The sequence below is a fragment of the Sorex araneus genome, chromosome 11, assembly GCF_027595985.1.
Source record: "Sorex araneus isolate mSorAra2 chromosome 11, mSorAra2.pri, whole genome shotgun sequence".
In the NCBI taxonomy this organism is placed as follows: Eukaryota; Metazoa; Chordata; class Mammalia; order Eulipotyphla; family Soricidae; genus Sorex; species Sorex araneus.
The window spans coordinates 49,133,288-49,153,649 of record NC_073312.1 but is presented as its reverse complement, the minus strand read 5'-3'; the positions used below and the strand labels follow the sequence as shown (position 1 = coordinate 49,153,649).

Sequence of the window (20,362 nt, the reverse complement as noted above, 5' to 3'; positions counted from 1 at the left end):
GGAGTAATTCCTGAGTGCAGAGCCAGAAGTAACCCCTGAGCATTGCCGGGTGTACCCCCCAAAAAAATCAGATATTAATTTGTTAATAAAAATGGTCCTCTAAATTTAAAGTTTATTGAAATATGTGTGCTATATAGACATATGTACATGTCAGTATGCTATATATATGATTCTATAGTAGTGAGAGTTAGCATCTCCATCATGTCACATCATTTTTATTTCTGTGTGTATGTGGTGAGAATAAGCATAATTTGTCATTTCTCAGATCAAGATGCCAATGAGGCTTCCAAAGTCCAGACCTGCCTCAGTTACTAGCTTCCTCTTGCTCCAAAAGGAACATCCTAATACGCAAACCCTCCGGGTCAGCTTCATTTTCAGAAAGCCTATTTTGGGCTATTCTTTCCAGCTGGTTTTTCATCTTTCTTTTCTCCTCCGACTTACAGCATATTTTCATACCTTCCATATAATGGTGGATAGCCTTTTCAGTTTGGTTGTTCTCCAGCTGAACATTGCCATAATGCAGATGGAATCTTTGCTTTGCTATAGGAGTTTGTGCTTTTCCAAGTTCCTCTTGGAAGTAACGCTCTGCTTCCTCATGCTCGCCCACTCTCGAATAGAGTTCACCAAGGTAGAGACAGACACAGGGGAGATTTTCATCCATCTCATGAGCTTTCTTTAAATGATCTATAGCTTTTTTAATTAATTCATTTAACTCATCACTTGACATCATATTTGACTTCCGGAGAACTTCTCCCCGATAAATGTATCCTTTATAATAATGCTGGCGGGTGAGGTTCTTCTGTGTGAGTTCAGAAGTCTTCTCAGAATCACCTTTCCTTTTATAAAACTTCGTTGCAGCTTCAACCACTTCAGGGTCCTTTGGAGCTTTCTCCAAGGCCTCTTCAACTAAGCTCTCTCCTTCATCTCCTTCTTTCATCCTTTGACGTGTCAAAGCCAAAACAACTTTAAGATAGTGGTTATCAGGATTCAGTTTGATGGCTTTGTGCAGTGAGTCAGTGACATCCACAGGTGTCTGACTGTCACTCACGCGGTATACCGCAATGGCCAGTCCACTGGTAGATTCAGGATCACGTGGGTGTTTTTCCAGAGCCTTCTCAAAGCACACCATGGCTCTTTCAGTTTGGAGTCCTCCACACTTTAGCCGTGTCCACCCTTCCTCGTTTTCTAGCTCAGGACACTCAATTCTATAGGGGCTAGAAAACTTCTTACACACCTGTTTCACCTTGTCAACATAAGCCTGCGCCTCTGGGAGTCTGCCCAGGTGATAGTTGACCCAGGCATAGTTTCCCCAGGTCACCAGGTTCCTGACTTCTGCCTTGTCACAGTGCTCTTGCTGGATTGACTCTTCAGCTTGCTTTAAGTATTCCAGGGCATCCTCATCCTTACCACGTAAGTGTTTTATGTAGGCCAACATGTTGTACATTGTGCCTTTGGACGCGGAGTTTGAAAATTCAATCTGCTCATGTAGTCTCTCTTCCAGGTCCTCTGGGATATCTTTTTCCTTGAAGTTCCACGTGAAATGACATTTCAGCTGGGAAAGGCTTTGCTTCAGAGAACTGTTGGTCTCACTGTGAAGAAAATAAACATGGTCACTGTGATGTGGCTTGCCAAGCAAAGTGGCCTGCAGTACAATTTCAAATTAATTTGGTGTCAACTGGGCTGGGCCACGTGTTGCCTGGATATCTAGTTAGGCAGTTGTTCTTGTGGGTTTTCCCAGAAGGGTTTAGTATTTGCATTCATAGCCTGTTCACAGAGCCAGGAGTAAGCCCTGAGCCCTGGAGGATGTGGGTCAAAGATAAAACAAACAAACAAATAAGAAATGGTAAAATGGCCCTTTGTAACAACTGTTTCTTCCTATTTCCTACCTTGAAGTAATCAAATGTTCCAGGAAAAGTCTCTCCACTGTGTGAACTGGGTTTGCACTCCCAATAAACATCATTGGGTTTTCTTTGTGTGGGAGTGTGGAGGCCACACCCGGCAGTGCTCAAGGCTCACTCCAGACTGCCCAGTATTGGCAGATCCTATGGGGTGTCAGGGATCAAACCCAAGTCAGCTGTATGCAAGGCTAATGCCCTAACCACTCTCCTCCCAGCCCCTGGGCATAGTTTTCTTTGGTCTAACTTCAATCCATCAGACTGCCATTCCTCCAAGTCTTTCGCATCCCAGCAGCCAGCTGTTCTGAGTAAAGAGTTCTAGATGTTCTGGGACTCTGAGAGATGTACATCAGAAATAGGCACAAAAATAAACTTCCCAAACCAATAAATGCACATTCATTCTATAAGCCAACTCAGAAACTTGCCAGCACCACAAAAGGCCATCTTATACCTTACAGTCTAGATCAAGCTCTATAAGGACTTTTATGTCACTGACCTCATGTTGGCGATTGCTTCTGTTGGGAAGAAGGATGCCAAGCTGATTCTTCTCTGGAAATTCTGAAACATGTCAAGCAAATACTGAAGGAGCAATATATAAAGGGGAGAGGGCCGTGTCCAAGAGTATCACGTGATACTCTTTATCTCTCTGAATACCTGCCCACATAAAGGGAAGAGGAAATAGAAAGTGAAATTAGTTTATGACCAAGAGAAAGAAAAGAAAACCTAAGACTTATAAAAAGTGATTCAGTCGAACTAAATAGTCTAAATGAGTCCAAAGTAGAAGTTGACAGTAAATTAATTGTCTCCTAGAAACCAGTGATGATCTCAAGCACTGGGTGTGGGGGGCGGAGGTGGGGTGGGTGGTGTCACACCCAGTGGTGCTCAAGAATCACTCTGGGCAGGACTCGGGATCCTGTTGCAGTCGGGATGCAGTTGGTGGGGATCAAACCTAGTGGTTGTGTGTAAGGTAAGTATCTTATCTGCTCTACTATCTCTCTGATCCTATTTGAGTTTTGAAAGAACAATATTATCCTGAGAGATTTTTTTCTTAATAAAACTTTGTCCTGATGTGAATATCCATTAAAAAAAAAACGTAGATAGTATAATGCTCATGACTGATTTGATGTGAGGGAATTGTCATATGGGGAAGGTTTCCCTCCATTCAAAAGTTATAGAGTACAGGTACCTGTGTGCTAAAACTGAGACATGTTTTCCAACAACAGATAGTCTCATAAGATACAATGAGTCCAGAGATTGTTTTATGAAGTAAAAAGTAAAAAATTACTTTGCAACTTGGTGTGAAAAGTAATAGAATTAGAGTTGTATTAAAATAGGACCCAGTCACCATGCAGTGCTGGCATCAACCATAAATAGGTGTTAGTATTCTCAACCAACTCAAGTTATCTCTCCCATCCCCACAATTTGAAAAATAGGTCTAAAAATGAATAATATTAAAATAGGACCCAAACTTATGTCACATCGGTGGTGCTCATGGTACAGTAACTTTGTGTAAACTTTAACACTATTATAAACCATGTTACTTCAATCATCCTAAAACATAATTTTTAGGGATAAATAAATAAAATAGGACCTGTTTGATCCTCAGCACCCTATATGGCACCCCAAGACCTCCAGGATGATCCCTGAGCACAGAGCCAGGAGTAATCCCTGAGCACTGCAGAGTATGACCCCCTCGCCCTCCCACCAAAAAGTTAAATAGGACCCAACGGGCATAAAGATAGCTCAAGACAGGAGCACACCAGAAGCCTTTCATTCAATCCCAGCACTTCATGGTAACCAGATGCAGCAATGACGAGCCAGGCAGAAGAAGGATTGCTGTGAGTGGTTCCTAGGCTCTGAGCTTTGCTCTGGAGGCAATCCAAACTAAAATGAAATAATAGAACCCATGCAAACTAAGGGGGAAAAAAAGTTTCATTAAGAAAAAAATCTCTCAGCATAATATTGTTCTTTCAAAACTCAAATAGGATCAGAGAGATAGTATTATCTCTGCATTATCTTTAAACCAGAATTGACCCTTGGACTGGGTTGCGTGTTCACAAAGTGTGTGAGTGCACACCACGTCATCCGGTGGTCAGGAGCCGCTTTCCTCGCCCCAGTCGGCCAATGGCAATGGGAGAACAAAGGATGAAACTGGGACCAGACTGGTTGGTGATCAGTCACCATTTATTCTAAACTAGTCTTCCAGTCTCACCCACTGCCCGTATTCTGTTTCCCTTTGCCCACAATCTGATCTCTTCCTAGTCTCATCTCTCTCATTCTAGTCTCCCCCCTAAAGCCTGAATTAGTTATATAGAGAATTCATGAAGGGTTGGGGGTAGCAATTACATATAGGTGTGGTTGTACAATCAATCAACAGTTGTAAAGCCCTTCCCTCAGGGGAAGCTTCTTCTAGGACAAATTCACATCCAGTAAGGTGAACCGCCTAAGAGCGAAATATCATCTAGGGGCATATTTCTCCTTTCCTTAGTCTATATCCATTTAAATAGTCATCTTAAATTTACTTCTTAATAATATTAGTCATTTTGTATGGATATAGTAAGAAATAAATTATGCTTAAAGGGTGGCTCTCCCGGGAACATCTCACTATAGGTCCCAGACTACAATCCTCATTCCTAACCCTAGCAGGGTTCTTATCAGTTACTTCTTTTGGGATCATGACAGAGTTTGTCCATGACTATGCTCTTAACTTATTTATAAGTTTTATGGTGCTTAGCCTATCCCTTTTCTATGCCAGGATACCTCACAGCATGCCTTGGGTCTATCTAAATCCTTTTGTTAGAATGCTCCTTTTGGGGTGCTACAAATAAGGGCAACTGAGGCTCAAGTCAAGTAAATATGACAGATGCCCAGGAGTCAATTAACTCCCAAGTTACAAAAGCATAGCATTAACTGTCTTCCTGTGTCGATACAAAAAGGACATTGCTCTAAAGTTAAACTATGAAAAGGACATAAGGGAAAGAGAAAAGCAGTATTTTATTTGCATATACAAAATTCCAGACTCCTTAGAAGAATCTGACTTTACAAGTCACAGGGTCCGATTTGGGGATATAGTGATTAATAGAAAGGGAAGCAGAGCACAAAGAAGTTAAAGATAAACACAGAGGAATGGAAGTATCTTGGAAGCACTGTGATGAGTGTAGTTCAATAAACCTAAGCTCCTTCTGGTGAGGGAGGGAGAAAGGACAAACCAATGTTATCTAACACTGGGTGAAACCAGAAGTCCATAAAAAAGACCTGTTTGAAAGGATTGATAGAGTCTTTATCTGCTGGTACTTCATGGCTCCTCCACTGACTGAATGACTTTTACCTTGTGACTCCCATGTCTAATCCTTATTTCATCATACAATACCTTGTTCTTTCTCCCTCTCTAAGAACTCCCAGATATTGATCTCTTGATTTCTCCTCAGGACTTGTTTTGGTTTCTATCTAAAACTGTGTAGCCCAAATTGCAGTTCTATAGCACATTTCTACTTATATGTCAACCTACTGTTTTTCGGCCACCCTCCAGAACTCACAGCTGCTTCTCCCATAAGGGAGCATAAAATGAGGCCCCCGCAACCATGCCACCGGACTCCACACCAGGAGTGCCCCAGAGGGGGGTGGGTGAGAGTCCTGCCCACCCCAAGGGACCCAGCACCTGCAGCCGACCTCCACCACCCAACCACCGGCATGCTTTAGGCCGCTTTCCACACGCTTGGGCTGAGCCTCACACATGAGTGAGCATATTCCTGAACCACGTAGCTGCAAAGCAGCCGTGCAAAATATCATCATAAAGAATATATATATATTCCTTATGATGATATATATATATATCCACGCGTGCGCGCGCGCGCACGTGTGTGTGTGTGTGTGTGTGTGTGTGTGTGTGTGTCTTCAAGAGCCCAGCAAGCTACTGAGAGTATCCTGCTAGCACAGAAGAACCTGGCAAACTCCCTGTGGCATATTCAATATGCCAAATTCAGCAAAAATAACAGGTAAACTTAACACACACACACACACACACACACACACACACATACACACAGCAACTCTGTTACTCAGAGGCTGGTGTTTAATCTTTAAAACAATGAGATCTGAAAGCCAAATATTCTACCTGTGGAAAATATATTTCTATTACCTTTTTTTGCTCAGAATGAAAGAAAATTGTGACTCGAAATTTCTGTGTTGTGAGCAAACTGGCTTTGAGACAGACATATACTGCTTTGGAGTATGGGAAGGATTTAAGAAGTAGTTAGATAAGAGAAATAAGCAAAATAAGTTGAACAAAGCCTTCCTCTTGACCTGAATGCAATAGATTTGTGTATAATGAAAAATTCTCTTACTATATTGTAGAACCAGATATATATATACATATATATATATATATATATATATATAGAGAGAGAGAGAGAGAGAGAGAATGTCATGGGGTCTCTACGATCTAATGCAGAAGTGGAACACTAAGTTTTACAGATACTACAGGTGTCGGATTCCCCTGTCTCAAGCCCCAGCCATGGCAATTGCATGACCATTAGAATACTAATCACTGGAGAATGTCAGATCCCCCGGCACCTGTTCACCCTCATCAAGCCTGGTTCTTGGAGCTTTCCCACAAATCCTGAAGTCCAGATGGTCAGGGAGCTGTGCCAAGAAGAACTCCAACACTCACTGAGGGGAAAGCAGAAAAACAGAGATTGGCGTGGCAAGAAAAGGGGAGTAGAGAGTGAAAGAGTCTCCTCTCCCCAAAAGATCGAAACCCCAGTCCAAACCAGAAAAACCTTCCCTTTTCTCTCGCTGGTGGCTCTGGGGGGCAGCAGGCTGGGAGCAGGAGTGGGGAGACTTTGGCAGCAGGGGTATGGGGAGAGGGCAGTGCACAGACTGCTGGGCCTGAGGCTGGTTCCCCTTGGCCTCTGCCTCCCGCTTGGGAGGACCCCTGTGGGCGCTGATTAACCTGTGGGAACTGATTTCAGTGGAGGTTGAACTTGAGGCAAATTAAAACAAAGTTTTTGCTTCAATTCTCATTCTTACTTAGCATTTGCTTTTGTATGTTGAAATTTTAATTTCATAATTTTGGTCTTTTTTTTTCTTTTTCGGTCACACCCGGCGATGCACAGGGATTACTCCTGGCTATGCACTCAGGAACCACCCCTGGTGGTGCTCAGGGGACCATATGGGATGCTGGGATTCGAACCCGGGTTAGCAGCGTGCAAGGCAAATGCCCTACCCTCTGTGCTATCGCTCTAGCCCCTTAACTTCATATTTTTTCACTTTCTTTTTAAAATCACTGTCACTGTCATCCTGTTGCTCATCGATTTGCACGAGCGGACACCAGTAACATCTACAGTGTGAGACTTGTTACATATGGAATATGCCACGGGTAGCTTGCCAGGCTTTGCCGTGCAAGCGAGATACTCTCGGTAGCTTGCCGGACTCTCCAAGAGGAGCAGAGGAATAGAACCCAGGTTGGCCACATGCAAGGCAAACACCGTAACCGCTGTGCTATCACTCCAGCCACAAATTTTCTTCTTACTGTAGCACTGTCATCCTGTTGTTCATCGTTGTTCATCACTGCAGCACAGCGGTTAGGGCGTTTGCCTTGCATGCGGCAACCCAGGTTCGATTCCTCCGTCTCTGTCAGAGAACCCGGCAAGCTACCAAGAGTATCCTGCCCACACAGCAGAGCCTGACAAGCTACCCGTGGCATATTTGATATGCCAAAGACAGTAACAAGTCTCATAATGGAGACATTACTGGTGCCCACTTGAGCAAATTGATGAACAATGGGATGACAGTGCTACAGTAAAAAAGAAAATTTGTGAAGATTGTTATATCTCACCAAGGGGACATTAAGTCCTTATTTCAAGGCTTACTAAGCTGTGTCACTAGCTGAGCCTTCTATGTTAATGTTTTTGTTAATTGAACTGAATTGGCTTCTTCGATAGCACAGAAGTTGGGTGTTCGCCTTTCACACGGTCACCCATGTTCAATTCCTCCGCCCCTCTCGGAGTGCCCGGCAAGCTACTGAGAGTATCGCACCCCAACAGCAGAGCTTGGCAAGCTACCCGTGCGTATTGGACATCCCAAAAACAGTAACAATAAGTCTCTCAAAGAGAGACGTTACTGGTGCCTGCTCGAACAAATCGATGAGCAACGGGATGACAGTGATTACTTTCCCATCTAATCTGGTGTACTCCTACTGAGATGTCAGTATTATAGAGTTTGGAAATGTCAGGAGGCCACAGTTGCATGCTCCAGAAACTCCAGAATACTTAACTGGGCAGTGAACTTACACAGCAGTGGTTATGGGATGTGAGTATGACTGCCAGGGTTTCCGGAAGTCTGGGGGTGTGGGGGAGTCTGCCTGACCCCAATCCAAGAAGACCCCAGAGTTCTCAGCTGAAAAACCTGGTGGAATTTTGGCATTTTGGTGTCTCTGCAGCTTAGTCGTGAGGCCATGGAGTCCGACCATGCTGCCAGGGAAGGAACTTAGCTCACATCCCTCCTGAGGGCACCCAGAGTTTTCAGCTGGAGACTGTGTATTCGTGAATTTTTGGGACTAGTTGATCTTTTCCAGGATTTAATCATGAGTCTGTAAGTTTGGGGGGATGGATGAGTTTACGCGGCGGCAGTTGTGGGATATAGGTGTGGCTGCCTTTGTAATTTTTTGTACTATTAGCAAATCTTATCCTGAGTTTAAGTTCTTATCTCTCTGAAATTTAACTGCATTTTATCTTCATGGTTTTAGTACCTTTATTCTCCTTAATTTGTCTTGTTACCTTACTTTCTAATTCTCTGAGCTTTTCATGTATCTTTAACTGATTTGCTAAATTTTTTAAATCAAATTAGTTTTGTTAGTCTTAATTATTTGGCTTTCTGAAAAATAGTACCATTTTTTGTTTGTTTGGGGTTTTTTTGCTTTTTTTGCTTTTCGGGTCACACCCAGCGATGCACAGGGGTTAATCCTGGCTCTACACTCAGGAATTACTCCTGGCAGTGCTGGGGGACCATATGATATGCTGGGAATCAAACCTGGGACGGCCGCGTGCAAGGCAAATGCCCTACCTGCTGTGCTATCACTCCAGCCCCAAAATAGTACCATTGTTTTCTGAACCTTTCTACCAATTTAAATCTTTATATCAATGACTCTTAATTTTTAACACTGTCTCTTTGGGTTTTTCCACAATGTTATTATTTTTATATGAACAAGATCTCCAAATTTTATTTTGGAATAAAGATATTTATTTCTCTCTCCCTCCCACCTCTGATTTACAACTTGACTTTTCTATTCTCCCCCTCTTTCCATCCTAGAACCTTAAATCATTTCTGAACTTTTAATAATTTCTGCTAATTTCTATAACTCAAAATAAGCGAGGACAGGACTTCTTAGCTCCCTCACTTTGTAAGAGAATTAGAGAGTGAATAGAGTTGAGATCATCTCCACATAAAATCATACATAAAGCCTAGATAAAACTGTATGTTGTGTCTTTGTATTCTTCTCCTGTTATTGATTGCTGCAGGTGCAACCCACGGGTAAAATTGTGTTTTGGAAGAATAGGGCATTTCATGTGTACACTTAGATAAAATCCTTCTGAACAGTCATTCCAAAGCCTTCAGGTTCAGTTTGTGAGATGGAAAACCAGAAGCTGGTCTCAGATACTCACTTCCCCAACTTAGGCTTATGAGACTTCTGCTCCTGATGCTTCCACGAGTTCCAACTGTTTCTACAAGTGTTTTGTCTGCATCTGGTCCTCAGGGAACCGCCAGGGACTGTTCATCAGGTCCGGAGTGAATGAATGCTGCCCTCATGGTGGGTGGGGGCAGTGCCTGCACTGGAAAGATTTGTAGGGAAGCACCTCCTTGGACCCCAACTCAGGCTTGCCATGGCGGTGGGGCCAGGAGTCTCTAGCAGCTCTCTAGGGTGGGTGGGGGCAGGGAGGAGTTGTATGCAGTAGAGTTTGAGAGCCATTGTCTTAGATCTGGACACAGGGCCAAAGAATCAGGTATCAGGGACTGGTGGGTCTGTGTTCTTGGGGGAAGACCCTATGGGACCCTGCTAAATTCTGAGAAATTGGAACACAGGCTGTAGATTGTGTGACTAGAGACACAGATATCTTTCAGATACTTTCCTGTTCTTTTTTTTTTTTTAAAATCAGGTCTTCATGTGCAGCAGAGCCTGGCAAGCTCCCCGTGGCATATTCAATATGCCAAAAACAGTCACAACAAGTCTCACAATGGAGACGTTACTGGTGCCCGCTCGAGCAAATCGATGAAGAACAGGACGACAGTGCTACAGTGCAGGTCTTCATATAGACTAACAGAAAAAAATATTGTTTCAGGAAAAAGAAACCAGGAAAATTAGAGGTGGGCCAAGTGTGGTCTGCAGGAACACTTCCCCCAGAGCCATCTTTCACTGAAGCACCTGCTGACTAAACATCTCTCTCCCCACTCTGCCTCCCTGCCTGGCTCCTCTCAGCCCTCAGGTCTCAGCTTCCTGCTGAGAGATGCCCTTTGGGAGCTGGACTGTGCAAAGCAGAAATAACAGGCTTGTAAACATGGCAACGCTGGCCAGCGCTGTAGCACTTGCAGCAATCAATAACAGAATAAGGCTACAAAGACACAGTGAAAGGAAAACAATTCAGAACCTGTCTCCATTCAGAGTGCAGCCACTTAGAGCTTATTGCTGACAACAAGACCCTTAGTCATTTTCAACATGACCTGAGAAGAGAGACGCTTTACCTTCTAGTCGCTGTGCTTATAATTTTGAAAGGCAGCTCCGGGGCCGGAGGAATAGTACAGTGGGTAGGGTGTTTGCCTTGCACTCAGCCAACCTGAGTTAAATCCCCGGCATCCCATATGGGCCCCCAAGCTCTGCCAGGAGTAATTTCTGAATGCAGAGCCAGGAGTACCCCTAAGCATCACTGGGTGTGACCCAAAAACCAAAAGCAAAAAAAAAAAAGTACTCTTTAGCACTTTTCCTTCTCAGCCTCAGACAGGTGGGGTGTGCCTGGGGCTAGGGGGGTGGGGGGGCGGGTAGTAATGTGTAGACAACCATCAACCCATAAATATTACAAACTTGGGGTTTTTTTTTTTTTTTTGATGAGGGGCACACCTGATTGTGCTCAGGGCTTACTCCTCTGCACTCAGGGATCACTCACTCCTGGTGGGTCTCAGGGGACCACGTGGGATGGTAAGGATTGAACCCTGGTCCACCACATGCAAGGCAAGGGCTGTCCCAGCTGTACTCTTGCTATGGCCCATAGTGTTAAAAATATTTCTCTCTGGATGCGAGCACCATTGTCTGCTTTGTAGGATTTTTACCAGCACTAGACTTTAGGGAACAGAAATTGAAACTACAAAGTGAAGCTAACAGGGTTCTGGAGAAAACGAAACTTGAACAAGAGCCAAGCCCTGAGTCACAACTTTCTATAAGGAGGTGAGACGGATTTCTTAACAAGCTGTTTATCAGGGAGCACAGCTCGGAGAAGGGCCCCTTATCTGAGGGGCCAAGGTCCTGCCTCATTGCTGCAGTGCCAGCCCAGGAAATGATGTGAGATATATATAAAAAAATGAGCCAAATGAAGCAAAAATTAGTATTTAGACTAATTATAAAAACAAATTCATATCTATCAGGAGGAAAGAGGGAGGCGATTGAGAAAATCAAGGTAAAGGGGATCAATGAAATGGTGAAATATGAAATTGACTTTCTTATTTGTTTGCTTTTCTTGGGAGGACAGACATGCTCCATAGCTACTCCCTGCACTGTTCTTGGTGAGGCTTAGAGCATCATGTAGGGGGAAATTGAACCCAGGCTCCCACATGCAAACCATACACTCAGCTCATTGAGCCACCTCCTGGCCCTGGTATTGACTTTTATTAGTGAAAGAGGTAGCCTCTTGGGGCAGTAGCAATAGCACAGCGGGTAGGGCGTTTGCCTCGCACATGGCCGACCCGGGTTCGATTCCCAACATCCCATACAGTCCCCTGAGAACCGCCAGGAGTAATTCCTGAAAAAGCAAAAAAAAAAAAAAAAAGAGGAAGCCTCAGTTTACCCTTGTCAGAGCTGTGAGCAGTCTCATCTTTGACTGTTCCCATTCTATATTTTTTACTTTCTGCAAATTCCTGGGCTCTTTCTGATAAACAGAGAGTTTACAATTGTCCATGATAAAATTCTGCCCAAACCTTAGGCTCACAGGGAGACTAAGATATGGACAATCATTGTAGCACTGTAGCACTGTCGTCCCGTTGTTCATCGATTTGTTCGAGCGGACACCAGTACATCTCCACTGTGAGACTTGTTGTTACTGTTTTTGGCATATCAAATATGCCACGGGTAGCTTGCCAGGCTCTGCCGTGAGGGCGAGATACTCTTTGTTGCTTGCCGAGCTCTCCAAGAGGGGTGGAGGAATCAAACCCGGGTCGGCCGTGTGCAAGGCAAACGCCCTACCTGCTGTGCTATGGCAAATGGCCAGAAAGACTCAAACCAGCTAGATCACTCTAACTTCCTGCATTCTCTGTGACACAAAGACCCAGTTTTTCTATTAAAAACCCCGTAAAATGAGGGGCTGGAGCGATAGCACAGTGGGGAGGGCGTTTGCCTTGCACGCGGCCGACCCGGGTTCAAATCCCAGCATCCCATATGGTCCCCTGAGCACCACCAGGAGTAATTCCTGAGTGCAGAGCCAGTAGTAACCCCTATGCATGGCCAGGTGTGACCCAAAAAGCAAAAAAAAGAAAAAAAACCCATAAAATGAATGGTTAACTCAGTCCTTTACTAAGTTCCTCTCCACTTGGGAGGTTCTTTTTTCCTTTCTCTTCTACTTTCCAATAAGCTTTTCTACTTTCCAACCCTGAGTCTGAGCATCTTTATTAACTTGGGAATCATGAATGAACAGAGACCCACCATCACCGTCCAGTATCATCCGCATGACTGGTAAGATTAATCTCATTTATAAAGATATTGACTTATAGTAATATACATTTAAAACATAATGTTGAAAAAGGAAGCCTCAGTTTCCCCTTGCCAACAAGAGGGGAGCCCACAATTTCCCCTCACCAACAGCTCCAATTTTCTCCATCGACCTACCACACCTCATCCCAACACCCTACTTTTGACATTCCTATAATTCCCCAGGACCCTATTCTTCTGCCACAGAACTGGAAGTCACAAGACTAAGAAAATGAACAATACCCGAGGCAGGTGACAAACCAGCCCAACCACCCTATAGATTCCCTGCATTCTCTGTAACACAAAGACCGGTTTTCCTATAAAAATCTCACAAAAAGAGGGGCTGGAGCGATAGCAAAGCAGAACAGCGGGTAGGGCCTTTGCCTTGCATGCGGCCAATCTGGGTTCGATTCCCAGCATCCCATATGGTCCCTTAAGCACTGCCAGGAGTAATTCCTGAGTGCAAAGCCAGGAGTAACCCCTGTGCATTGCCTGGTGTGACCCAAAAAGAAAAAAAAATCTCATAAAAAAAGCCCTAGTTAACTTAGTTCTATATACTAAGTTCCTCCCCACCTGGGGAGCGCTTTTTCTTTTCTCTTCTAATAAAGAGAAAGTTTATTAAACTTTCTAACAAACTTTTCTATTTTCTGATTCTGAGTCTGAGCATCTTTATTATTCAATATTTTCATTCTTGAAAATATTAAAGAACTTGGGAATTGCAAATGAACAGAGACTCGCCACCACAGCTTCTGTCTTGCTAGCATCGATGTTACAGTGCAACGTTACTTCAGAAATAATTCAGCTGCTAAATGAATATACAATTTATTTATTGTGCTTTGGTGTCAGTCATCCTGTCCAGTCCATTATGCTAGACATGGACCCATCATCTCCTAATTCAAAAGTCACAAGTTCTCATTCTTTTTACAAATTCTACTCATATCTATTGAAGCTGATATATTAAAGTGTCCAAGAAATGCTGGAACAGGAAACTAAAAATGCCTCAGGTTTTGTGTTGTTTTGTTGGGATTTGCATTTGAAAAAATTATTGGATAGAGGGACCAGAGCCCTAGTATCGTGGTTAGGACCTTTACCTTGCATGCTGCTAACCCGGGTTCCATCCCTAGTTCCCTAGATAGTCCCCTGCGCCGCCAGGAGTGATCCCTGAGTACAGAGCCAAGAGTCAGTCCTGAGCATCATTGGGTACAGCCCAAAACAACAATTTTTTTAAACTACAGGATAGAAATGCTTACATCTTGGGGCCAGAGTGATAGTATAGCAGGAAGGACGCTTGCTCACCCACCTCCCTGGGTGAACAGGCCTGAAAGAGCAATGCCATGAAGATTAAGAAAAGAGACAGAAATAAGAGAGAAAAAGCATGGGGTCAGGGTGCTGACAGCCTAGTAGTAGACTGAGAGCCCTGACTGTCCTCCAAGCACAGTATTGTGTTTAGAATCAGTAAACAGAAAAAGGAGAACACCATCAGTCTTTGGTCAAATGCTTATCTTGGACTTCTATATATCAGAGCCTTAAGTTATGGTCGTCACCATCCTCATAAAGCTTTCACTACAGGATATTCTCCCAGGGAGGAAGTAGAGTAAAAAGGTACAGGACCCCCTAGGGGCAGCATTCTAGGGCAGCATTCCATCTCGACTACAGCATTCTGGGTTGAAAGGATCCATAAACTGCCCTTCCCGTCTGTCTGTGACTGGTAAATAGAAACCACTCTCTGCTGGTAAGGTTTCTATTTTGAGAAAATGAAACCTAGGTAGTGAGAGTTCGAATTACTCTGACTGTTCCAACTGTTCATGTATCTATTCTAGAGCAGGGCACCACCAATAATTTCCACATGAGACTGCCTCCATCCCAGAAAATTTTTTGCTACCCCAGGTATGCAAATCAAACACTTGCTGATAATAAATTTTTTTAAGATTTTATTATTGAATCACTGAGATAGATCTTTACAAATTGTTGATGATTAGGTTTCAGTCATACAGTGTTTCAACAATCATCCCTGCACCAGTGTATGTTTCCCAGCACCAGTGTCTCTAGGTTCCCTCCTATCACCTCCCTACCACCCCCATGCCCCCATGCCTCCAGCCTGCCTGTCTGGCAAGCAGGCACTCTCTCTCTCTCTCTCTCTCTCTCTCTCTCTCTCTCTCTCTCTCTCTCTCTCTCTCTCTCTCTCTCTCTCTCTCTCTCTCCCCTCTGTCTCTCTCTCTTCTCTCTCTCTCTCCCTCATTAGGTGCATTGTGGTTTACAATACAGATACTGAAAGGTAATCTAGTATATCCCCTTTACCTACTTTTAACATTCAGTTCTTGTCCAGCAGGATTATTTCCAGCTATTATTGTCATCCTGGTCCCTTCTCTATCTTTTTTGAGGTGCTACACTTGATAGTACACCAGGGCTTACTCCTAGCTCAGCACTCAGAAATTACTCCTGGCAGGCTCTGGGGACCATATGGGGCACCAGGGATTGAACCTTAGTTGGCTGCATGCAAGGAAAATGCCCTACCCACTGCATTATGGCTTCAGCAAACCCCCTCTTCCTTAAACACATTTAAAATATTTTTTCATGATGTCCACATTCAGGGACCATACCCCATAGGACCGTGGCCCCAGTTAAAGAAGTTAGGTCCTCGCCAATAGGCCTAAGGCTGCCCCACTCAACCAAATGGCAATGGCGACTGGACCAAATGGCACTGGCTGATGAGATAACAGCATTCCCAGAACCAAGTATCACCCTGTCCCCTGCACGGACTTAAGGCCCACCTGGTGCCAGGAAGCTACCAGGCTGCATTCCATGCTTCCTCACACCGACCCCTACAGATAACAAGGCCAGACCAAACCCATCGATTCCAGTGGTCTTTGTTCCCTTTCCCAGCCCAAGGCAACGTAAATGCCCCCTGAGTCTTTCCCAGGGTACTGCTCGACCCCAGCCTCTCCAGGGGCTGGTGCAGGGTCCACTGGGAGCGCAGCTCTCTATTTCTCCAATTTATAATAAACTTCTCCTATCTCTTCACTTTATTCATCTCTGTCCCTCTGTCTGTACCGGAAAGGGTTCTTAAATCTATCACCCAATTCAACAAAGGTTCCCATATTATTTGGTCTACAGGCCCCTTTTGAGAAGAATAGTCATTTCACATCCCCCTGGAAACTTCCTTAAACAACTAAAGAAAGCAACCCCCAAGAGCATCCAAGGAACTACAGCACCACCACCCCCTGCCCCATAATTTCATTGACTCCCCTCCCATCCCGAGGTGGTGTTGCCCTCTTTGGAAACACTTGGAAATTTCTAGGCCCTAGAATAAGGGAGAGTCCTTGTTTGCTCTTCCTGGAATGAGGAAAGCCGCCCTAAGCAGCTTCATCTGCTCCAAATTAGTATCATTGCTTGGTCACCAGCAGTATTTGCTTCACTTGGCTAGAAACACCAACTTCTAGGCTCTGTCCCAGAACAAATCAGGAACTCTAAGGGTAGAGCTCACCAATCTGTATTGCGGACTTTCCAGATAAAACTGATGCATACTAAAGTCTGAGAAATGCACAGTAAAGGGAACATAATTGAAAAGGCTTTCTATCTCATAAAAGTCACCTTTATACTTTTCGCTTTGAGTTCTTCCTTTGTTCTTGGTGTAGAGAGTGTCTCAGTAAAACTTCCTGTACTAAGACAACTTCCATGAGGTGGATACTGAGTTATCTTCCAGGCGAACTTCTAAACTGTGAAATACCTCCCTGTTTCCAACTCTTTTCTAGAGATAATCTGATGCTATTTCTTTCAGCATTAGATATTTAAAATATATTTCTGCTATCTTTAGGTGGAAGTAAATGACTACTTATCTATAATCCTAAGTGGAAACTGAAATCTTCCACATAATTTATACCTAAGTAAAACAATTTGGGTTTCTATTATAAGAGTAGAAGTATTTATTAAATCCATTCATTCATTACATATCTAATAAGTACTATACATATGTCTCTGCTTATATATACATATGAATATAGCTTGTATATACATATGTATATACACTTCTATATTATACATTCTATATGCTAGGCATTACTCTAAGCATCTGGGATCCATAAATATACAGAGAACCTTATCTTCATTGAGCATCCAATGGGAAGAGAAGATAAAACTTAATTTTTTAATTCATTGACTCACTGTGATTTATAGTATTGTTAATGATGGTTTCCCATGTATGTAATTCCAACACTGCACCCATCACCAGTGTACCCATCACCCTCCGTCCAGGTCCCCATTACCCCATCATCCCCTTCTTTCAAACACACACACATACACACACACACACACACACACACACACACACAGAGCCCTGCCTGCTTTGTTATCTATCTGGCCCCTAAATGAACTGTCGCATATGAATTCCTAAGAACAGTGCTTGGTATCTAATAAATGCCCAGTTAAGGCTTATCTCTACTGTGTCCACCATAACCATCTAGGAATGATAATTTGATCTTGGGAAAGTGGTCTGTCCCCTAACCTGGGGCTTTACCATATGTGGGGGTGCTGGCAGCCATTTGGTTGCCATTTCAGATTCTCTTTCCCCTTTATTCCCCCCCCCCACCGTTGGTTATGGAGCCATACCCGGTGATGCTCAGGGCTTACTCCTGGCTCTGCACTTAGAAATCATTCCTGGCAATGCTCAGGGGACCATACGGGATGCTGGGGATCAGCCAGACTTAGCATATACAAGGCAAGCAGCTGATCCACTATTCTATTGCTCCAGCCCCAGTTTGTCCCCCTTTTTTTCACTGTAATGAGAACCAGGATACTACCTCAGAGGAAGGAAAGTTAGGACTGCTGGCATAGGGATATTTGTGAACAACCAAAAAAAGGTTTAAACCAAATCCAAAATAGTTCCCTGTTTGAACAAAAAAAAAGAGTTTAAACCAAATCCAAAATAGTTCCCTGTTGGGAGAAATCAAAGTTTGGGAATGTGTCCTAAAAAAAGAAAGAACTCTGTTCATAGGTCTTACTGCATTAACAAAGAGACTCAAAAATAGAAAGTAGAAGAAATTTAGTTCTTGTTCACATGACTGTCTGCAGGTGGCATTCCTGGAGAGCTGACAGTTTTCCTCCATGTGAAACCCTCTGACGAATCAGGCACAGATTCTTCCATGGCCTGTCTCCACCATCGCCCACAACACCTGCTCCATCATCATCCTTACCTGGAAGTGCCATACATTCCTTTGACTCCTGTTCCATCAGGAAGAAGTAGGACATGGCCACCTTAGATGCCAGGAGAGAGTGGGACACATTGTTCCAGAATAGAAACCCCTTTCCTCATGATAGTCTCACATGATGAAGCAGGAGCACTCATCTGGCTATTTCTGCCAATCTCATACTCTTCCCTAACCTTGTTCTCAAACACACACACACACACACACACACACACACACACACACACACACATTCCCCTCTTTCCTAGGAGAGTCATTTTCCTCCAACTCAGGGATCTCTTGGTGATGCCCTGTTTCCCCCCCCCCCACATACACACACACAATCTGGATGTGACTCTTTGTGGTCTTTATCAATGATGATAAAGAAACTAGATAACTCTGCCTGTACATCATGAGCACAATTGGTGGGACCTGATAGCGTTAGCAAACAGCAAACTGTGTGGAGAAAGGAACATGCCTCGCAGAGGGTACAAGTTGGTAGCACTGAGGTCATGCTACTGGCTAGGCTTTTCATAGATTCTCATATGTGGTTGGTTTGTGGTCTGGGGGCCACACACTGAGGAGCTGGGGATGATTTATGGCCCTGTATTTGGCATGGAAGTGCCATATGGAGCCTCCCACATGCAAAGTATGCTCAGCCTCTCTCTCTCTCTCCCCCCTCTCTCTCCTTCTTTCTCTCTCCCTCTCTCTCTCCCTCTCTCTCCACCTCTCTTTATTTGTCTCTCTCTCTGTCTCTCTCCCTCTCTCCTTCCCTCTCTCTCTCTTTCCCTCTCTCCCCCTGTCTCTCTCTCTCTCACACACACACACACACACACACACTCTCACTCTCTCACTTGCTCACTTGCTCAATCTTACTCTCGCTCTTTACCCCAGGGACAATTCAGAACACAGGCAAGGAGAGGCAGGATCCCACTTCTCTGGAGGCTTCAGGGCTGTGCGAGAAGTGCTTTCTGTTTCAGAGCTTAGTTGCAGCTCTTTGGTCAAGAGCTAGCCAAAGTGAGTCCATCCTGCACTTGGACAATTAATACCAGTTCTCGTAAATCTCATTGTTTCTCTAACAATGATGATTTGGGAGCCACAGAGATGGTCAAGGAACAGGAGTGCTTGTTTTGCATGCAGAAGATTCCCCAGCACTGCCAAGAGCAAACCCAAAGCACTGAGCCAGGAGTGGCTCCTGACCCCTGCCAGGTGTGACCCCCACAACTGAAAATAAATTAAAATTAAATTTGTGGGGCCAGAGAGATAGTATAGTGAGTAGGGCACTTGCCTTGCATGGCTGACCCAAGTTAGGTCCCTGGCACCCGTTATGGTCCTCTGAGTCGCCAGGAGTGATCTCTGAATACAAAGCCAAGAGTAAGCCCTGAACGCAACCCAAGTGTGGCCCAAAAGCAAAACCAAAAAAAAAGTTAAAATTTGTGCTTAACCTCGAGCTCCTAACTTTCCCTCTAAAATGCAAAACATAAAGGCCAAAATCTTATAACAACATTTGCATCCTCTGTGGATGAAAATTGTCCTCCTGTGGAGGGAGATCAGTTAGCCTCTTGTCTGTCCCGCCGCCGCTCAGCTGAAGCTACTTCCCGTTAGGATTTTAAAGGTTTCCATCAGGGAGAGCCTGTGTGAGCAATGGAATTTTAGATGTCTAAAACAATTATCCTCTAGATTAAGTCAAATTAAATTTAAGCAGATGCCATTTACGAAGCATTTAAAAAAGATCTGCCTAGGGGCAAGAGTGTTAGTACAGCAGATTGGGTGTTTGCCTTGCAGGTGGCTGACCTGGGTTTGATCCCCAGCACCCTGGATTGCCCCCAAGCACACCAGGAATGATCCTTGAGCCAGAGCCAGGAGTAAGCCCTGAGCACCATCAGGTGGGCACCCTCCTCAAAAAAAAAAAAAAAAGACTTACCATAGGATCAGGCAATTCTACTCCTTGGCATCTATCTGAAGTATTCAAGAACAATAATTCAAAAGATATGCAGAGTCCTGCCCGTGGCAGCGAGAGTCCTAAGAGCCCAGACATGGAAGCAACTCAGATGCCCAATGACAGATGAGTGGGTAGAGACGTGGGCTATGCGCACAACGGGACAGACTCAGGAGAGGGGAAGAGCCTGTCCTTTGCTGCAGCGTGGATGTACTAGAGAGAGTCATGCTAAGTGAAAGAAGTCTGGAGACCAATGTTGTATGTTCTCCTTCACCCTCTGGGTTTTGGGACTTGGCAGAGCCTTGAGCGTCTCCGTGCACTGGGATTTGCCTCTCAACGAACGGAGAAGGTACAAGAACTCTCCGTGAATGTCTCTGGCCTGAATATCGGCTCCCTTTAGAGC

At 44.3% G+C, this 20,362-nt stretch overlaps 1 protein-coding gene across 1 annotated transcript; it reads right to left on the bottom strand.

The window, feature by feature from the left end:
- Nucleotides 1–261: 261 nt before the first annotated feature.
- On the bottom strand, nt 262–20,040 carry LOC101545215 (interferon-induced protein with tetratricopeptide repeats 2-like). The gene is made up of 4 exons (XM_055118672.1): nt 19,945–20,040; nt 2,392–2,549; nt 457–1,589; nt 262–341 (listed from the first exon to the last, which is right to left on the bottom strand). The coding sequence occupies exons 2-4, from the start codon at nt 2,460–2,462 to the stop codon at nt 262–264; spliced, it is 1,284 nt and encodes a 427-aa protein (XP_054974647.1). The 5' UTR covers nt 2,463–2,549; nt 19,945–20,040.
- Between the last annotated feature and the right edge of the window lie 322 nt (nt 20,041–20,362).

Excerpts from the sequence above, each read along its gene's own strand:
- LOC101545215 (XM_055118672.1), bottom strand. The coding sequence starts at position 2,462 with ATGTTTCAGAATTTCCAGAGAAGAATCAGCTTGGCATCCTTCTTCCCA. Across the intron at positions 1,590-2,391 it reads GAAGCAATCGCCAACATGAG|TGAGACCAACAGTTCTCTGA; the intron begins GTCAGTGACATA and ends TTTTCTTCACAG. Across the intron at positions 342-456 it reads TATCCACCATTATATGGAAG|GATGTTCCTTTTGGAGCAAG; the intron begins GTATGAAAATAT and ends TTTGCGTATTAG.